The sequence below is a fragment of the Rhamphochromis sp. 'chilingali' genome (genome assembly GCF_963969265.1).
Source record: "Rhamphochromis sp. 'chilingali' genome assembly, chromosome: 14".
In the NCBI taxonomy this organism is placed as follows: Eukaryota; Metazoa; Chordata; class Actinopteri; order Cichliformes; family Cichlidae; genus Rhamphochromis; species Rhamphochromis sp. 'chilingali'.
The window spans coordinates 32,072,237-32,093,321 of record NC_137941.1 but is presented as its reverse complement, the minus strand read 5'-3'; the positions used below and the strand labels follow the sequence as shown (position 1 = coordinate 32,093,321).

The following is a 21,085-nucleotide window of genomic DNA, read 5'->3' as shown; positions in this document are numbered from 1 at the left end:
TCAGTTATCATTTTGAATTCAGGCTGTGTCTCCATGTTTGTTTGGAGGGCTATACATTTATTAGATTTTCTTTTGGACACTGTTTGTGTTCTTGCCTGGCCCTGTCTTTCACAAGTAGATGCAAAAAAACAGCAAAATTAGCTTCTCTTTTAGTTTTCACTACCAACACAACAACCTGGTTTAGTTACAGCCCATTTTATAAGTTTCCCACTGAGACCAGACTTTCATATAAGTATGAAAACCAGTTCTTGCATAGCAAAGAATCCTCAAACATAGTCAAATGTTTTCCTACCATTTAAAATAAGGAGTCAAATAAAGACTTTGAGAAGTAGAGACTAAGAGTTGTGTAGATCTCAGCTGTAAATCTGCTATGCAGGAACACAGCAAAAGGTGGTGCTGTAAAAGCGCACAGAACAGCTCTGCAAGCCTTCAGACAAAAAAACAAAACATTTAAGCCTGCACACAATAAGAACTATTTAATTTATGAATACATCAGCTGACACTACTGTCTGGCAGATGATAGTAAATATTCCTCTAGATTGCTCGTTGTTTTGTTTGGCATTTTTACAGCCCAGCTGAGACTTTTAAAGTCTGCACTTTAAATGCCGTCAATAGATAAAGCAGTTGCCAGTCAATTTATACACGTTCAAATCATGTCTGTGTTACCGTAGTTCTTTCAAACAGTTGGCACCGATTGGCTGTAAAAGTGTTACATGTACGTGCTTACAGGTGCTCCTGTTACTTGTGTGTGCATTCTGGCATGCTTTTGCCTTATTAACAATATTTAGCAGTGTGTAAGCTGAACATTTACAGATTCAAGATCATTATCATTATTATCATATGACACTGATACCCCCAGACTGCCTGGGGATTGTCCACACTCGGAGAGTGTTGACTGAGCCCGAAGTCTGAGCGCTGGAAAGACAATGGTGATGTTTGTGGAGAAAGTGCTGGGAGAGACAGCTGTTGCACAGCATGGCCCTCTCCTCTCCAAGTCTGGGGCCCCAGCTTTGCCCGAGTCCGAAGTCGAGGAGTATCTGGTCGATGTACCTGCAGTTAGCTGGGCTGACCACATGAAATAGCCGTGGTTTGTCAGAGGATGAGCAGGAGAGCCTATCGTCAGCCCAGCGTGCTGCTGCTACTGCGCTGGCCAGCTACGATGATGCGTCTCTTTATCCCTGTTTCGCCACTGGCCCTCTCCTCCACCAGTTTGTAGAATTTTTCCTTCCACCAGAGCCCATGGGGCCAAAAATTCATCTTCCCATGTTCCTAGAATTTGTTTGCAAGCTAACTGCATCATGGAGCAAACCGCCATCCAACCATATCACTGTGCCTGCCTATTGACAGTACATGGAGCTGGGAAGCATGGAGTACATGGATGACACCAACGAGGCTGGCTTAGCTAACACACCTGGTATGGAGCCATCCCTGGCTGCTTATCTGGCACCGTCCCACAACCATGGTGTTGGTGGCCCCACAACTCTGCCGTACAAGCAGTGCAGATTCTCCACGTTGCAGCTGGACAGTTTCAACTGGAATGCAGGCGGCGTTTCTGTGGATTCTCTCACCACCTGTGTGCATCGTGTCACCTGACAATGACACGAATCTTGCATGCTAGCTGTCTGTCCCTGGAGGGAGCCCAGACTGCACCAGGGCTCTCAGATTGGGAGGGTGTTGTTTCACAAGGTGGTATCCACAGATGGGGATGGGGAGCTCTGTGCGATGACGCATCAGTGAGAGGTGTCAGGACCACAGAGCAGCCTGAGCTGCACATGAATCACTTAGAGCTGCTAGCAGTGTTCTTAGCTCTCAGGCATTTTTGTTCTGAGGGTCCAGCATGTCCTAGTGATGACAGACAATTTAACAGTGGTCTCTTACATAAACAGGCAGGGAGGGATACGCTCTCTTCCCCTGTTAAAGCTGTCTCGCTCTCTGCTTCTATGGCGCAGTGTTCATTTTCTGTCTCTAAGAGCCACCCATGTTCCAGGCCACCTGAACCTGGGGCCAGACCTTCCCTCCAGGGGCTGTCCCCTGGTGAGGGATTGGAGGTTGCACCCTTTCACAGTGGCCCAGATTTGGGATCTATTTGGCAAGACGAAATTACACCTTTGTGCCTCCTGGTATAACACAAGGCTGCCCTGTTACGCAGCTTGGCTCGGTGAAGAGCGGCTATCGAAGTCGGGGTCATTGTGATTACAGGGAGTGAGTGCAGGCGGGGCCAAAACCATGTCATTACAGGTCGTCTTTAGGGTTTGAATAGAGGTTTCTTCAGCCAGGACACGGGGGCGTGATATGTACCTCGTTCCTATCCTTCAGATAACAGAACTAATAGACATGACTGTTTGTTTGGATCTACTCTGTTAATTCAAATAATTGCTTCCCAGCTGATCCACAGTCAATGATAGTGTCCTAACTCTGTTTTTCCACCTTTTTTTTTTTTTTTTCATAGGATGAAGAGGAGGAAATTAAGTTGGAAATCAACATGCTGAAGAAGTACTCCCATCACAGAAATATAGCCACCTACTACGGAGCCTTCATCAAGAAAAGTCCACCAGGCCATGATGACCAGCTCTGGGTGAGTTTAACATCCCATTTCTATAACGAGCACAGTATTACACACATTACAGGTTCAATTTAAACTTATATATATATATATATATATATATATATATATATATATATATATATATATATATATATATATATATCTCTTAATGAACTGAATCTTGAAGAATCCTAATTTAGAACATTTGTGGAGTTATTGAGCAAAGGGACGGAGTAGGATTAAATTCATATTCAAGCAGGAACTGTAAGATCACGTAACAAGATTTGATTTTGCATACATTCAGTGTGTTATCATCACACGTTAGAAGGTATTTTGAGACTGTAATGAAAAGATTTGCCAGGCTAAAAAAAGACAAACTAAACAATATTAGGGATTCCTGTATAACAGCCAAAGTGTACACTGTTATTTTTAGAAAGTTATTTGATTGTGTGATGACAGATAAGAGAGATATTACATACCATGAAGTCAGAAAGCTCTCCAGCTGATATGGAGTTGAAGTTGCTTTATGCATTTTCCTCATTACAGCCAATATGCAGTTCTTCATATTTGAAGAGCAGTAAAAGAAATGACAGCAACACAAAAAAACAAAACAGATTTCTAGAAAAGAGCAACAAGACTGTGGAATTAAATAAATGGTGCATAAGTGAGACAAAAGGAAGAGAGTCAATCAGAGAAGGGAGAGGTGGGGAGGATCAGGAAGTAGAGAACAGCAGCAGGAAAAATTTAGAGCTGGTCGTTTGTCCGAGGCAGGATTACCTCGTTTTATGACCCGGAGGCTCTGCTGTTCCTGGGGAGGAGGAGGAGGGATCTCACTCTCACTTCACAACACAGTCCTGTATTTGTTTTTACAGCTGCTTCCACGCCCCGTTTACAGCCTCCACTGTTGTGGATTCATGCTGTCTGCCGTGCGTGGGGGTGACATACAGAGTGTGTGTCTGTTTTATGATATTCAGGTTCTGTGCTGACACCACTTAAGACTACTGTCTCAAGAAGATCACTTTATGTGTTTATGAGGCATATATCCTTTAGTAAGCAAGTAAGAGACACGGTATCAGAGGCTTAGTGACCATTAGAGAGCCAGTCTTGACATATTTGTTTGAGGATTTTTTTATGTTTGTCACATATGTAGTACTAAAAATGAATCGGATCAGTCCCCCAGGTCGCAGCATGACAGCTGCCACCTGTTGAGGTGCACAGAAAATGCTTTCCAACTTTAAATTTATTGTAAAACAGTGACGAGGGCAACCCATGAGATTCAACAGATGCACTTCTGTATTTGTATTGTCTCCAGCTTCCTACACTTGTGGTTTTGCTAATGCTTTTCTCTTTTGCATTAAAACCACATTTCCTAATAGCCGTTGGCTTCCTGTCTCAATCACAGCACAGGGTAAACTAGTAGAAGTGATTGCATTTTTTCCTTCCGCATTCCCTTTTATTCTTTCTGCCGTCTCTTGTTGACGGCAGAAAGAATACTCTGAAGTGCTGCACAGCACTCCAGATGATTTGCATTCACATGAGGCGTGGTGGCTTACAGAAGGAAAATGCAAAGTTAACTGGGACCACTGAGTTTCTCAATAACTGCTCTGTTTGCTCAAGGTAGCTCTAATACGATGAGATAAGCTACCTTATTTATTCCCAAATTTGGGGAATTCCTATATTACACAGGAATTTCCCATTAAACTCAACAAGCTGCAAATCTTAAAATAAACTAGGATGGATTATTAAAATAAAATACAACATGATAAGATTGTCAGAGCCCAGTAAGCTAGAATAGCTCAATAATGAAAAATTAGACAAAATCAAAGGTGTGCAATGAAACACATTAAAGTGAAATAAAATAAAGAAGATCATTAAGTAATAAATGTAAATAAACACAATAAAGCACATTTGAAATCTTAATATTGCATTACAGTAATACATAACTAATGTCTTAATGGTGTATCGATAGTAAAACGCTGCATGGCGTCTTACGCTGATGGTAGAATGATGGTGAGCGTTTGTGTGTGTGTTACAAATGCATCTCTTTCTCACCTCCAGCTGGTGATGGAGTTCTGTGGTGCCGGCTCCATCACAGATCTGGTGAAGAACACCAAGGGCAACTCGCTGAAGGAAGACTGGATCGCCTACATCTCCCGAGAGATCCTCAGGGTCAGTTATTTCTCACAGTCTGCTGCCAACATCTTCACTAGATTATATTATTTGTGTCCGAAATGTTGCTAAAAGTATGATTTTAAATAATTTAACTTTTGCATTTAAACAAAACAAACACTTGTTTGACCGTCTGATACAGCCCGTGTTCCTAATAAGTTGTTTTAATTTATATTTTATCCCACCAGGGATTAGCTCACCTGCATGCTCATCATGTCATTCACCGCGACATCAAAGGACAAAACGTGCTGCTGACTGAAAACGCTGAAGTCAAGCTGGGTGAGTCAGTTGGCTTTAGACCGGGCCTGTAGACGGGAAGTGCTCCCGCGCTGTGGTTTTGGACCGGTGCATGGAAAAGCGATTGCACCAGCAGATCTGAGTCAGCACTGTGGCGATGCCAACTGGAGCTTTCTCATTGCCAGTGTTTTGTTTTCGAATGTTTCACATGATCGCACAGCTGCAGGCCTGTGTAGTCAAATCCTTATGAAACATAAGGTCTATATACAGCTCCAAAATTGGTCTTTATTTAGATTTCTTCTGATTACAGTGTCACAATAATTTCTCGCAACAAAACTACCTAGACGTTTGATTTCACTTATGATATGTGCACAAAAAGACAGAAGAATCTGTTCTGAGTTTTGGAGATTTAGTGTCCAGTTGTGCTGATCTGTAAATCAGCCTCCACAGTGTTTTTAACTTTCAAAGAAAAGCTTTAACTTCTGTATAAAAATCGCTTCTTTTTCACCAAACCTTTGTGTGAAACCACCGATCAATGTTGTTTTTATTCCCTTTAATTATCCACAATTCAGTTGCAACTTGTAATCAGGCCATCCTGTGTTACCTAGCTTAATAATGTCCCGTGACACAGCATTAAACAAAGTGTCTCCACCGTGGTTAAAATACAGCAACCTGACCCTTTACACTCTGAGGCAGACTCAAGTTAACTTGAGGGGCCCCTCTCACAGTTGTAGTTTGCCTTGGTGCAGGATCTGAACGGTTTTAGTCTGTTTTCTTCATTTGAATGCTTCGTGTTTCTTTCAGTGGACTTTGGTGTGAGCGCTCAGCTGGACCGGACGGTAGGTCGAAGAAACACCTTCATCGGGACGCCATACTGGATGGCTCCAGAGGTCATCGCGTGTGACGAAAACCCTGATGCTACCTACGATTACAGGGTGAGCATGCAAAACTGCATCTGGTCGCAGATGTTAGTGGGATTCATGGTGCAGAATGAGTTTGGAACCAGTCAAATAGGAGCATCATCCATGTGATAGAAAAGATTATAGTTTTAATCATTAATATGACCAATGAGAAGACTGCTCTGTCATTTCCATCACATGTGTTACTCAGAGAAGCACACAGACTCTAACTAATCGTATCTCTTTGTGTTTCAGAGTGATCTGTGGTCCTGTGGAATCACAGCCATTGAAATGGCTGAGGGAGCTCCTCGTAAGTACAATACCTGATTTCAATGATATCATGAGTAGAAACTGGTACTTTTATTCTAAACAAATTTACTGGTGTATTTCTGTTTCAAACCTGCATGATCAGAAGAGAACTCTGTTTACTCTGTTAACTGTAGCTTCACTATAGACTTACATTTTCTATTTATACCCCTTATTTTTATGCAGGCAATACAGATGCACCCCCCCCCCCCCCCCCCCCCCAATCATCTTAAATGTATGACTTTGACATTTATATTAGTTTTTTCTGATCTCTCATTTGGTTTCTCTTCTGTTGTTTCCTTTAGCTCTGTGTGACATGCATCCAATGAGAGCCCTCTTCCTCATTCCCAGAAACCCACCTCCTCGACTCAAGTCCAAAAAGTGGTGAGATGTTTTCCATCTTTTATTCTTGATATCAGTAAACCATGCCGATCCGAACTCTGTACATGACGTCTAACTGCCATCATAGGTCAAAGAAGTTCTTCAGCTTCATTGAGAGTTGCCTTGTGAAGAATTACACCCAGCGCCCTCCCACTGAGCAGCTGCTGAAACACCCCTTCATTCGGGACCAGCCCAATGAGAGGCAGGTCCGCATCCAGCTCAAAGACCACATCGACCGAACCAAGAAGAAGAGGGGCGAGAAAGGTGAGTCCAGGACAAAGCTCTGTCAGTGTTAACGTGCAAAAATGAACTTATTGATAAAAATCAGAAGCTACTCCCTCAAAAGGGCATATTTTGTGTCTTTAAAAAAAATATACATATATTATGATGAAGGTTTAATGAGGACTCTAATTTTTAGACTTTGTTTTTGTTAACTATCTGCAGATGAGACAGAGTATGAATACAGTGGCAGTGAAGAAGAGGAGGAAGAGTCATCTGAGCAAGAAGGAGAGCCAAGGTATCGATCCATCTAACAATACATAGTTACAGTACATAGTTTTAGCTTTTTACTATAAGCTAAACATCATAAAGTGAATTCTGACCATGTTTTTGAAGTCATCTTAGTGATTCCTTTATACACATACATATGCACGCTACAGCCTCAGTACTTGTGTAGCACAAGGTCACATGATTACACCCTTGATATGAAAAGTATTTTATGATGTCATACGGGTCAGTTTCTACATCCTTTTCATTGGGTCATCTGTACAGTTCCATAGTCAACGTGCCGGGCGAGTCGACCCTGCGTCGTGACTTCATACGTCTGCAGCAGGAGAACAAGGAGCGTTCGGAGGCGCTTCGCCGCCAACAGCTCCTCCAGGAGCAGCAGCTCCGTGAGCAGGAGGAGTACAAGCGCCAGCTGCTGGCTGAGAGGCAGAAACGTATCGAGCAGCAGAAGGAGCAGCGGAGACGGCTGGAGGAGGTTGAAACCTCATAACAAATTAATAGGATTTCTATGTTAATCGAGTAGACACAGTGCTGTGGTAAGACTGTGTGTTTAGAAGAGGCGATAGACTGCTGTTTGACTGTTGTGTTCCTGTAATGTAATAATCCAGTGTAACTGGATCTAAAGTGGTGATATCACCAGAACAGAATCCAGCAGGACAACCTAACAAATCATAGATGTTAAAATGCCCAGCTCAACAGCAGAAGTCAGTATATTTATTACCAAAATGTCTCCATAGCTAACTTGCCTGTTTGCGACCACTGCACAGGAGGTTCAGTTTAATGTGAGTCGTGTATTTGAGTGACTCTTAAGGCTGAAAGTTCGGGCCTGACCACACTGTGTCACAGAGTCAGAAAAATGTTGGCAAAATCTGTGAGGAAAAAAACGAAAAAGAAAATGAGGGATGTAAATTTGCCTAAACAAAAACCATATTTAAAATATGAGTTATTTATTATTAATTAAGCATTTACCCTGGAAGTTTCAATAGGACTAAAAATAACCCTGTTGCAGGGAAAGATTTTAATTATTTATGAAGTTTTGTACACAGAGAGGTTCTCCCATGAAAATGAATGCCATCACTGTTTTTACAAAACTGAAGGGTTTTCAGTAAATTTTGATGTTTTCTGAAGTTTTCTTAAGTGTTACCTTCTATATGTTTGTTTAAAATACTAAGAAACTGATGTGGCTCGTTGGATGCAGGGAAACTTAATATATTTATTATGCTAAATATATTATTTAGATTATGGATGTATAACATGACTCTGGACTCTCACGCCCAAGAAAAGGACATTTCTAACCTATTTGACTTCATCTGCTTCTCCAGTAAATCTTGATTTATTTTGACATCATAAAAAAATCAAAAGATCAGTCTTAGATCTTATCATGGCAACAATATCCAAAGTACTGCTCACATGTATACTACTACTACTTCTTCTTTTGACTACTCCCATTAGAGGACGCTACATCCTCATCCTCAGCCACACAACCCTCTGCTTGTCCACCTTCACTACATCTGTAAACCACCTCTGTGGGTTTTTTCTCCTTTTCCTCCATTATCCTCTATCCTCCTTCTTCACATGCCCAGACCACCTCAGCCTTTCCTCTCTAACTTTAATAATAATAATAATAATAATACATTTTTAATAGCGCCTTTCAAAGCACCCAAGGACACTGTACAACAGATAAAAACTGGAAATATACACAATGATAAGAATAGAAGATAAAAGTTAAAACATACAGAAATTTAAGAATAGGCAATTTTAAACAAATGAGTTTTAAGGGTGGACTTAAAAAGAGAGAATGAGCTAATATTTCTGAGGTCCGGGGGTAGGGAATTCCAAAGTCGAGGGGCAGAGCAACTAAAGGCCCTCCCTCCCATTGTGATCAGACGAGCAGAGGGAACAGAGAGAGAAAGAGAAGATGAAGATCTGAGGCAGCGGGATGGGAGCTTCATCTGTAATAAGTCAGAGAGGTACGGTGGAGAGAGAGAGTGAATAGCCTTGAATGTATACAGAATTATTTTAAAATGGATGCGAAATTTGACCGGGAGCCAGTGAAGTTGCTTCAGGATTGGGGAGATGTGGTGGGTAGAAGAAGTCCTAGTAATAATACGGGCAGCAGAGTTCTGGACACGTTGGAGCTTGTTGATAGATTTTTGTGTGAGGCCAAATAATAATGAGTTGCAGTAGTCAATTCTAGAGATAACAAGATTATGGATGAGAATGGCAGTGGCGTAAGGTGTGAGGAAGGGGCGGAGGCGATTAATGTTACGGAGTTGGAAATATGCTGCACGTGTAATATTATTGATATGCGAGTTAAAGGATAATGTGCTATCGAGAATGACACCCAAGCTTTTCACGGAAGGAGAGGTAGGGACCAGCGAGTTATTGATGGTGAGAGAGAAATTGTTAATTCTGGATAGCAGTCGTTTGGTGCCAACCAGAAGAAGTTCCGATTTATTGCTGTTGAGTTTAAGAAAGTTGGAGGAGAACCAAGAATTGAGTTCAGCTAGACAGAGGATAAGGGAGGGTGGAGGAAGAGTAGAGTCAGGTTTGGTAGAGAGATAGAGCTGGGTGTCATCGGCGTAGCAGTGGAACTGAATATTATATTTACGAAAAATATGTCCGAGTGGAAGAAGGTAGATGATGAAAAGAAGGGGCCCGAGGACAGATCCCTGGGGCACCCCAGTGGATAAAGGAGAAAGTTGAGAAGTGAAGGATTTTAATTGAATGAACTGAGTGCGATCAGATAGATATGATTTAAACCAGGCTAGTGGAACTGTTCGAACTTTGCCTCTAAACTTCTGAACCTGAGCTGATATTGTCACTTTCACTCACAATGCACATCTTTACATCTTCAACTCTGCCACATTAAGCTTCACCTGCTGTATGTTTGTTAGTGCCACCACCTCCAAAACCATCCATCGTAGCAGATCCCACTTCTCTCTTGTAAATCTTCCCTTTCACTCTATATTTGTCACACATCAAATTCAAATTCAAATTTTATTTGTCACGTACACAGTCATACACAGTACGATATGTAGTGAAATGCTTGGACAACTGCTCGTGACCTAAAGAAAACAAAAAAGGAAAAGGCTATGAATAAGATAGGAAATAAATATGAAAAATTAAAAAGGGTCAATTTAACTAGGAAGGAATAGAATATAAATTAAGGTTAAAAATGAAATAACTGTACAACACAAATTAGAATGAAGGGTAAATTTAACTGGGAAGAATAAGATAAAGATAAATATATAAATTAAAGTTGAAAATAAAATAACTGTACAACAAAATACACAATACACAATATAGAACTATATAAGAATGTATGAAGAAATCTAAATATAAATAAATATATACACAATAACAGCAGCTGTACAAGTATTAACCGGAAATGAAGAATATAGTGACCAGTGTTGTGCAAAACCAAAGTCCAGAAAGTCCAGTGTGTGTGTAAGAACTGTATGTGTGGGTCAGTACTGTGTGGTGGTGTGATTGAGAGACCGTATCGCCTGCGGGAAGAAGCTCCTCCTCAGTCTCTCTGTGTTGGTCTTCAGGGAGCGGAATCGCTTCCATGATCTGAACAGAGAGAACAGTCTGTTGTTGGGATGGCTGAGGTCCTTCACGATCTTCCTGGCCTTGGTCCAGCACCGCCTGCTGTAGATTGAGTGCAGGTCAGGGAGCTCGGAGCGGATGGTGCGCTCAGCTGACCGCACAACCCTCTGTAGAGCTCGTCTGTCCTGCATGGTGCTGTTCCCGAACCAGGTTAAGATGTTTCCCGCCAGGATGCTCTCTATGGTGCACGAGTAAAAGTTCCTGAGCACCTTGGAGGGCAGTTGGAAGTCTCTCAAGCGTCTGAGGTGGTAGAGACGCTGTCGGGCCTTTTTCACCACGGTGTTGATGTGACAGGACCATGACAGGTCCTGCGTGATGTGAACTCCGAGGTATTTGAAGCTGTCCACTCTCTCCACTGGGCACTCGTTGATGACGGGGGTCTGGTAGTTCCTCTCCTGCTTAGTGCTGAAGTCCACTATCAGCTCCTTTGTCTTACTCAGAACACACCCCTGGGGGGCTCCAGTGCTGAGAGTGGTGGAGGCTGAGACATGTCCGCCCATCCTTACTGCCTGTGGTCTGCCAGTTAGGTAGTTGGAGATCCACTGACACATAGATGAGCTGAGTCCCAGATGCTCCAGCTTGGTGGTGAGTGTGGAGGGAATTATGGTGTTAAATGCAGAGCTGTAGTCTATGAAGAGCATTTTAACATAATTCCCCCTTCTAGTGTCCAAGTGAGTGAGTGATGTGTGGAGGAGATGAGAGATGGCATCGTCTGTGGAACGATTTGGACGGTAAGCGAACTGTAGTGGGTCCAGTGTGTCTGGTAGTGAAGAAATGATGAAGTCTCTGACCAGGCGTTCAAAGCACTTCATCACTACTGAGGTGAGGGCTACAGGGCGATAGTCATTGAGAGAAGCAGGGTGGGGTTTCTTCGGGACAGGAACAATGATGGACTCTTTGAAGCATGTGGGGATCACCGACTGAGATAAAGAGATGTTGAATATCTCAGTGAACACAGGAGCTAGCTGGTATGCGCAGTCTCTGAGGATACGACCTGGGATGCCGTCTGGTCTTGCTGCTTTCCTGGTGTTCACTCTCTTGAAGGCTCTCCTTACTTCATGCTCGGAGATGACGAGCACGTTTCCGGTGCTGGCAGTATCTTCCTGTCTGCAGCCGTTAGCGCCGCTAACACTAGCATTGTTGGAGACCTTAGCTGCAGCCTCGAAGCGAGCATAGAAAGTGTTCAGCTCGTCTGCCAGAGTCACGGCCGCGTTCGTCATACCGGTTGTTGGTGCTTTATAGTCCGTTATTGTCCTTAGTCCCCGCCACAGGCTCCTAGAGTCACTCTGTTGGAGTTGTGACTCTAGTTTCCTCCCGTAATGCTGCTTCGCCTCTTTCACCGCCCTCCGCACGTTATATGACGCGGCTTTGTACGGGTCCATGTCCCCCGTCATGAGTCCCGTGTTGTAGGCAGCGGTGCGGGATCTCAGAGCGTCGCGGATGGTTTTATCCACCCACGGCTTCTGGTTGGGAAACGTTGTGATAGTCTTTGTCTCCACGGTATCATCCGCTAGTTTCCCGATGAATCCCACAACCGCTTCCGTAAACACGTTGACGTCATCGTCGGAGCTGTTTCTGAACATGCCCCAGTCTGCGTCATCGAGTGCGTCCTGTAACGCGGCCACCGATTGATCCGTCCAGCGCGCGACCTTCCTCTGAACCGGAACTTCCTGTTTCAGCCTTTGTTTGTATTTTGGCATGAGGAAGATGGCGGCGTGATCAGATTTGCCAAACGGGGGGCGGGATTGTGCCTTGTAGCCGTCCTTGACCGTAGTGTAGCAGTGGTCCAGTGTCCTTTCACCCCTGGTGGGGCAGGTGATGTGTTGATAAAAGTTCGGCGCTGCGCGTTTGAGGTTGGCGCTATTAAAGTCCCCCGTCACAATAAGCGCAGCGTCCCGGTGTTGTGTCTGGTGCTGTGTGAGTGCCTCATGCAGCTCGCATAAGGCGGTGACCGTGTCCGCTTGTGGTGGAATATAAACGGCACTTACAATGACCGATGTAAATTCCCGAGGTAGATAAAAAGGACGACACATGATGGACAGTAGTTCCAGATTTGGTGTGCAGGAGCGTGTGAGAGGAACAACGTTCGCACTGTTGCACCAGTTGTTGTTCACCATTAAACACACGCCGCCTCCCCTTGACTTCCCCGAGTCCCGTGTCCTGTCCATGCGGTGAACCGAGAAGAACTCGGCCGGCTGGATGGCGTGGTCCGGCACCGCTGGGTTCAGCCATGTCTCGGTGAAGCAGAGGAGATTGCAGTCCCGAATGTCTCTCTGGAACTTTATCCTGGCCCTGAGGTCGTCAAGCTTGTTCTCCAGTGACTGGACGTTGGCGAGCAGGATGCTAGGCAGAGGTGTGCGGTGTGCACGAGCTCTCAGCCTGTTCCTGACGCCGGCTCGCTTCCCTCTAGGCCGCCGCCGCTTCCCTTTGTTCTCCCTCGAGATCTCACTCGGCCAGCTCGGATCCGGAGTTAAAAACTTCGAATTGTGAGTACATTGTAAACCAATAGAAACAAGAGTGTCACTGTCATACCTAATGTACCCAATGGTGATGATTTTGCCGATTTAGAAACGCTGAAAACTAACTTAGAAAACAAAGACAAAGAAAAAGTGGTCGGAGCAGTTGTGACGGCAGCCGACCTCACCGGCGCCTCTGACACTTGTGGTTTATTATAAAAGTAATTTGACTCGTCAAAACAAGACTTTGGCAATCAGAACTGCTAACTGAGTGATCTTCTCGGCTTTGATTCGTGTCATTTTAAATTAAATTTGGAACTGACTGTTGGTCCTTCTTGGGCTTTGAATTATAAATGAAAAAACATAAAATTCAACAGATCTGAATCAGTAACACTTTGCTGTTTTTTCAAAGCGACAAATTCAGCAGAAAGTTAGAATGACTAAGTAGAAAAGTCCTTGTTCCTTTGATTTCAGCTCGTCTTGTTTGGGCAGTGAACCCTGGGGGGTTAGCCAGTTTGTCTGCTGCAGTTAATATGTGTGTACATTATGTTGGTGAGATTAAAGTTGTTTTACTTGGGGGGATAGCAGTTAGATTTTGTACTTGATAATTTCATATAATGTTCCAAAATCAATTTTTGACTAGAGTGGGAAAAAAGTTAATTGGTTTCCCCAGAGAGTGAATTTGAACACCTTTGCTGTAATTGTCCTATTATCTCTTTAAGCTATAATCACTTTTCTGAACCTGGCTTCATCCTCTGTTCTTAAGAAGAGAGAGAAAAAAGTTCAGTAACACCGGAGAGGAGTAAAGGAAGTGCAGGGAGGAAAAAAGCTTCAAATAGATGATTATAAATTTGGACACGACTGAACTAAATTCTCTGGAGGAAAAAGAGAAGAGACAGCTCTAAATATTAAAAGAGGGACTGGGGAAACAACCCACCCCCACTCACCCAAAAAAAAGCAAATTTAAACACGCTCAAAAATTCACTGAGCACATATAAATGCACTGCACAAGTGTAAGGCCTCTGTGGGAAGAGAGAGAGAACAAAGTTGTATTTCTGCTCGTGTTTTCCCACTGCACTTACAGCTCAAGGCTCCGTTTTTGATTCATGACGGTGCTTGTGGATGAATCAGACAGCGAGAAGCCACAGTTGAACGCCGGCCACGTCAGTGAAATATCGGCGTACATGTGCTCTCCTGTTCTGATAGATCCCCACGTTTGGAAGCTTGAATGCTGAGCACAGAATCTGTGCAAACACGATGCGTCATCGTACGCAATCCGTGACCTGCAGTCCCGCAGCGTTCACCGCACCCTGTCACAACTCGCTCACAGACAGAAATCAGTGTAATTTCTTCATGTGTCTGCTTAGAGAGCCAAGCTTAAACAAAAACACGCTGCCTGTCAGGCCTGAACTTTCACACTGATTAAGATATCCAGTGTTAATGCAGTCCTTGAAATGTTGACATGTTATCGTCTTTTTACTTGTCTGTCCAGCTCATACACCTCCGTAGTATTTATGTTTTCTCTGCTCACATCAATAATACATTTTTGCCACAACCTATACTGATGTCTATCTGTTCAAAAATACTTGCAAACTGAGTTTAAAAGGTCCCCAAAACCCCCAAATAAAAAAACAAACAAAAAACAAAACAACACAATTTGGATCGCTGTTAAAACGAACTCTGAGCCACATTGGTAGAGCTGTGTAAATCCTTGACAGCCGTGAATAAAATAATTAAAGAGATGACCTGCAACATAGTGCATTCCAAATTAATCTATAACTCATCCTGTTTTGAGCCCTGCAGGGTTAAAATTCATCCTTGATGGCCTCTAAAAAGTCAAATTCATGGTTTTATCTTTTTATATCTGTGTGATAGAGAAATCTTAACATAGCTGAACTCAGAAAATGATTGAAAATTGATTCTCTTGAGCCTCTTGATTGTTTTGCTTTGAAGGTGTAACTTCTATAAGCAGCCTTCACTATGTATCTCCTTGATGTGATGAAGCAGAGACACTTCTGGAGTCCCATCACAGTGACACTGCAGACTTTACCTAAAACATGAAGATTATCCAGTAACCCATTGATTTGCCTTAGATTAAGCCAAATGATGCTGTAATGTTGGGCCTTTTAGCATAGGAGTGTTTGAGGTTGAGTGTGGCAAAGAACCACTTTCATACACTTTTAGAGCGGCTTCATTTTTCTGCCCCAGACGCTGCCACTCGAGTGGCACCAAAGGCAGTTATCGTTATGGAGGAAAATTCAGAGCAATAACCATGTGCGCTATACAGCAGTGTGCTGAATGTTTGAACAGGGTTTTAACCGTTTCGTGTGAGTCGCACACTTTGTGGTCTCACGTTGCTTCTCTTACCAATCCAGGTCAAATTTAAATATTAATATTGTGCCAGTCATGCAGATTCTAGTTCAGCACTGATTAGGAAACATGAGGTCAGTGTCTCGTATGACTTGACAAAAATCAGAACTAGGACGACGAGCAGTTTCTTTCTTTTTTTAACTCCTCCAGCAACAACGACGTGAGCGCGAGATGAGGAGGCAGCAGGAGCGTGAGCAGCGCCGGCGCGAGCAGGAGGAGAAGAGGCGCATCGAAGAGATGGAACGACGCCGCAAAGAAGAGGAGGAGCGCAGGAGGGCCGAGGAGGAAAAGAGGAGGGCCGACCGCGAGCAGGTAGGAGGGAATCGACTGGGCAAGACACTGAAAGATTTGTTTTATCAACTTTAATTAGGATTTGTATTAATTTGGATGAACTTTTACACCCACCTTTCTGATATTTAACTAATGGCTGTGGACTCTGACTGACAGGAGTATATACGTCGACAGCTGGAGGAGGAGCAGAGGCACCTGGAGATCCTGCAACAGCAGCTCCTCCATGAACAGGCCATGCTTCTGGTGAGTCACATTCAACTTCATTTTTCCCCCTTTTATCATTTAAAAAAAAAATCTAAATGAGCTTAATGCTGTTTCTACTTTCATGCCCCAAGTGATTTTAATGTTTCTGCAGCTCCCAGGTTGTTAAATTTCCTAACGCAGGTACTTTATTCCTCCGTTACATGAGTTTTCCTGAGTCCATTTGCCTTCTGTGCTAAACTTCATCAAGTTTTTAGAAATAACTTTTGACTTTAGTGAAGCCGAGGGGAGCCGTTAACGGTTGAGGTCAGAGTATAATGAGCGTTCTCAGATTTTGCCGGGGAAATCAGGATGTTTACGAGCCTCTCAGTGAAGGTGATGTCATCAGCAGGAAACTAGTCATCCCACGGAAAGAGAGGGCTTCCCCTCTTCCAGATGTTAAAGGGTCAGGGGAGGCGATACTGATACTCAAACCATGTTGTTATTTTCTTTTTCTTTTTAAAGGATTCTGTTCCTTTTGGGGTTTGGAGCGGATATTCACATAATAAAAGGATATGACCGTTAACATCCTCACTTCCAGTTTCAACCATTACTTAATCTCTGACCATGTGGTTCCTGCATAGTCACCATTCACAAACTCATGCAAAAAACAAGCTGACTTCTATTTAAACTGCGAAACACATTACTTTGAGCTGTATTATAGGGATGAATGTTACATGTTTGAATTAACAACCTATAATTAGATGGAGCCTCTGGCAATGGGCACAACTGTCCCACTGCATAAAACTGTATTAATGCTTCACTGGTTTAATTGCTTTTCACCACAGCGGTCTAACAGGCGTGCAGTTGGACATTTTTTCCCCCACCAGTATCCATCAGATGGTTTAGTTTTTTTGTTTGGTTTTGTTTTGTTTTCGTTTGTTTTTTAGTCTCCTCCCATTTAAATTCTCCACTAAAGCCTGACTTAGCCTGAAACTCAATGTTTTAACAGAGCACATTTTTACACAGTCAAATCACACTGTGAGTTGAATTAGCAGTGTTTCAGTCATAAAGGGTGCATTTAACATTTTTAGGACCTGAGACACTCAGCCTTATAGAAACTAGAATATAAAGCTATGTGTGCCGTGTTTGTTAACAGCTGTGATGTCATTGCTCACAGTTACAGGATATATATTAAATATAAATATATCCTTATATATAAGGATAAATAATATGTAATAAAAGTAAGAAATTAGTTAAAAGCCTTGCAATATTATAATGCCATTACCACCAAGAGCCTTTCAAAACAAAGTGCTCTCTCCATCTCTGATGCTAGCTTCTACACAATAGTTTTCATACAGTCGTATTCCTACAGTCACTGCTGGCATGTGACTCCAAACGGATGGTTGGTGTAACTGTATGGGGTCATCTAAATGGATTCTTAATCCCTTAAAGTATCAAAAAGGACTTTTTTGGACATAGTAAGTGTCGACCAGCCTATGTGTGCTAGCGGTTTTGGTTCAACTTGACCCTCCCTGTACTCAGGAGTACAAATGGCGGGAGCTTGAGGAGCAGCGGCAAGCTCAGAAACTCCAGAGACAGCTGCAGCAGGAGCAGGCCTACCTGCTGTCGCTTCAGCAAAACCAGAACTTGGACAGTAGCAAAACAGCCCAGCAACAGACCCCCAAACCCCCACAGAACCCTGAACCTGACAGGGTAAAGCCTCTGCAAGCCCCTGAGCAGGAAACAACAAAACAACCACAGAACACTGACAGTGAGAAGACACGGCCCAGTCCAGCCTCCAGTCTGGAAAAAACTACAGAAAGCAGGCTACCAGTGGCTGACCTTCAAGGCCCCGCCCCTGACTCTGAGCCAGTCAGAGAGGTGAACCTCGTTAGCTGATCAGTCACAGTGACTGCTTTTAAAATGCTTCCTTTGCTTGTGTATACTCACTCCCGCTGTCTTTAGTGTATCGTGTGTAGATGGTGACGGTGAGCTGATGGTGTGGGGTGAATGGCTTTGTAGACGAGCTCTGTAGCTAGACTGTTTCTAAACTCACATGTCTAATAATTAAACAGGTCCATGACGCACATATATGCCTGTGTTACAGGACCAACAGCAGTTATTTTATCTATTTAGGTGAACTTAAATATGAAGTTCTAATAAATTGAACTCAACTTGAGACCAATCTTTAAAGCAAGATTAAAGCAGGGCTAACTGAGAGAGAAACAGAAACAAAAGGGAGAATAATGGTTAACGTAGGTCCAATATGGAGCATGAAACTGATGTGCTGCACATAGAGTTTATAGTATTGCTAATTTCCAATACTTGTGAAATCCTCATAGGAAAAAAGTTGGGAAACTAAAGAAATTATTATACCAAATACCAACAAACTAATATCTAGATGCAGCATATTCATGTTCACTTCGAGGATTCCTTCAGACTTCCTGAAACATAGAATAAAAAATACAGCCTCTGAGTCTGAAAAGGGCTGCCAATGTTGAAGTGCCTTAAAGGTGCATTCTTTCTAATGGCCAGCAGAGGTCAACTCCTCTGGTTGCAAGATAAGTAAGATTGTACAGAAGCCTGTGAGAAAATGAACCTACTTCTCCCTTTATGCATGAAATCAGTAATCAGTTTTTTAGGGTCTCGATTGCCAAGTTCACATTTTATTAAATAAATCTTGATGCTTCCTTTGCAAATTATAGCCCCATTTCAAGTACAGCAGATGATAAACCAGGGTACAACTTAAAATCCCTGGTTTCTCAGTCAGATCCACCCCCATGCTCCTATCATCTAGTTTCAAAAACACAAGACATCGATATTGAAAGTGACAATCTGGCCTTCAAAGCAGAAGCCCAAACGTTGGTGTCATGGTGGCTATGTCAGCGTTCTGTTTACAGTGTATGAGCAGATGTCATTTGAGCTTTTTCTCGTGAGTTTGCAGTGAAATGCTCACTTGAACAGCTCGTCCCTCTAAAGAAGGACACAACTGGTCTCTAATTATCCTCATGGTAGTCCTTGTCCCCACATTAATAAAAACGAGCCACCTCATTAGTGCTCAGCGTGACTTACAGTCTCTTTCTTCTTTATGGCATTTTGTATCCTTTTTAGTGCCTATTGGGAAGGATAATGACAGAGACGCTAGCCAAATAAAAGCACATCATTGGCCAAAACAGCTCAGAAGCCCTAACATTGGTGGAACAAACAGGATAGTCATCTTTTGATAGTTCAGCCATCATATTTGTCGTAATGATAACACTGTAATCACAAAGTTTCTGATAAAGTGGCAACATGAAGAAAAAAAAAATCACAAATGGAAAAGATATCCAAATATCCATTTTGAAGAACAACCCAAACAACATTTCAAAATCTGACTTTCTATGGTGAACCGTGTCCTGGACCTCAGTGTGTGACCTAACCTTTCCTTTGTGAATGTCTTCTCTCCACATGAAAATGCATGACAGTCTTGCTGGTTCCTTCTCGTAGGGATGTGGGAACACTGCGGTGCCAATAACACTGCTGCCTTTGAGGAGGTGCTTTGTTGTCCCTGCTGGTGTGCCTGTATCAGCAGATAACTTTCTGATGTGCTTGAACTACTGCCAGAACAAATCACCTCTTCTCTGTTGGAAGAAACTAACAAACCATAGCGGCTGATGGCTTCTGTCTTTTCTCCTCTTCGTGTACTGACCTGTACCCACCTGTATTCTCAACTTGCTGCTAATGCTGCTGTTTGCACGTGTCCTTCTTAGGCTGACGAGCGATATCGGAAGAACATCCAGGGTTCTCCCCAGGCGGCTCAGACCAAACCACAGCAGCCTCCGGTGCCGCCGCGATCTGAGTCTTCATACCCCAATGGGAACTCTGCTTCTGAGGCCATGCACCGGCCTGTGGAACCACAGGTAAGAGTGACTTCAAACCATTTCTTCTTCTCTTAAACTATTCTGCTTTTACATTTACAGCTGTGAGTTGGTGTCCACTGGATCACTGGACTAGGAACAGTCCACTGGTGATTTACATCTTAAAGGGTGTTGGAGCATATTGAGCAGTGGATGGGGTTATGAGATTATGAGAGAGAGATTCATGTATTTGACAGTTTCATAATGTTTGCATGACACAAGATCTGATTGTAATATCGACTTCCCTTTTTCTACATGGAAGTAGTAATAGTGGAGCTTGGTCGGGCTGAGCATGCCTGAGGACTTTATGGCTGCTAACCTGTCATTCAGTTATGTGAACAAGCCAAATTAGGGCGAGAGTTATTCGTTCCTGGGCCACAGTGTACCGGACGTGATCTGCAGTGGGCATGATAAGCAAAGTCATAGCGTAATGACTTACTCAGTTTTCCCCTCCTTCCTGCAGTCAGTTCACTGTCACTAAAATGAAACATTACTGTCATAAATCAAAGAGCCAAAGCTTAACCACCTTATGTCACTGTGGTATTGTAACCCATAGTTAACATCTTTGTCTGTAAGAAGGCTGTAAAATTAATAATGAATTAATAAGTTGAAACGCACCCTTTGGAGAGCTAGTTCTGACCCTCTGGCCATGTGTTCGACACCCCTGGTTAAGAGTATGCTGTCAGCCTTATATTGCCAAATTGCCTTGCCAACTTTGAGTGGATTTATGATGCTGAAATGTGTTATAGACCCTTGCATGCATGCTTTGAAAAGCTCATTTTTCACAAAATACCGGTTTATTCGAAAAGTCCATTTACCTTCTTAATAACCTGAACATTGCTTCAAGATGTTATCTGTGATTTTTTTCCCCCGATAATAATTCATTAGGTTTCTCCTTCAGGTGACTCGAGGAAAACTGAAATCTTTGCACTTTGGAAGATTTATTGTTTCTCAGTTTAGGAGTTGTTCTGCTTTTTTTCTCTGCCTTCATGGATTGTATCTTTAGCTTTGAGGTCGTTTCATCTGAATAATGTTTCCAACTGTGTGCTGCTGCTGAACTTCTCATGACTCTTTTTAGCCTCGGGCTTGTTATTACCTCAATTTCATTTCCCTCGTTTTAACCAGTTAAAATGTGGAACAGCATAAAACTCTTGACTGATTTGAAAAGAAATCTCCCCTTTTTCACCCAGCTTCCCTGTGGTAATGAAAATCAACCAAGTCCAACCTTCTGCC

General features: G+C 42.9%; 1 protein-coding gene across 7 annotated transcripts in view; it reads left to right on the top strand.

Annotated features, from left to right (window-relative positions):
• LOC308410421 (mitogen-activated protein kinase kinase kinase kinase 4-like) overlaps nt 1-21,085 on the top strand; it is a 107,953-nt gene that overhangs the window by 58,131 nt on the left and 28,737 nt on the right. For 4 of the 7 annotated variants that reach the window (XM_080903747.1, XM_080903748.1, XM_080903745.1 and 1 more), the window contains exons 4-15: nt 2,450-2,575; nt 4,604-4,714; nt 4,903-4,993; nt 5,756-5,886; nt 6,106-6,160; nt 6,462-6,540; nt 6,626-6,801; nt 6,982-7,054; nt 7,309-7,519; nt 15,633-15,794; nt 15,930-16,016; nt 19,706-19,855. In XM_080903747.1, the coding sequence (XP_080759873.1) occupies nt 2,450-2,575; nt 4,604-4,714; nt 4,903-4,993; nt 5,756-5,886; nt 6,106-6,160; nt 6,462-6,540; nt 6,626-6,801; nt 6,982-7,054; nt 7,309-7,519; nt 15,633-15,794; nt 15,930-16,016; nt 19,706-19,855 (1,452 nt within the window). Of the gene's footprint in view, nt 1-2,449; nt 2,576-4,603; nt 4,715-4,902; nt 4,994-5,755; nt 5,887-6,105; nt 6,161-6,461; nt 6,541-6,625; nt 6,802-6,981; nt 7,055-7,308; nt 7,520-15,632; nt 15,795-15,929; nt 16,017-17,498; nt 17,838-19,705; nt 19,856-21,085 lie in introns of all 7 variants that reach the window. The other 3 variants (XM_080903744.1, XM_080903743.1, XM_080903742.1) reach the window with 1 other exon arrangement.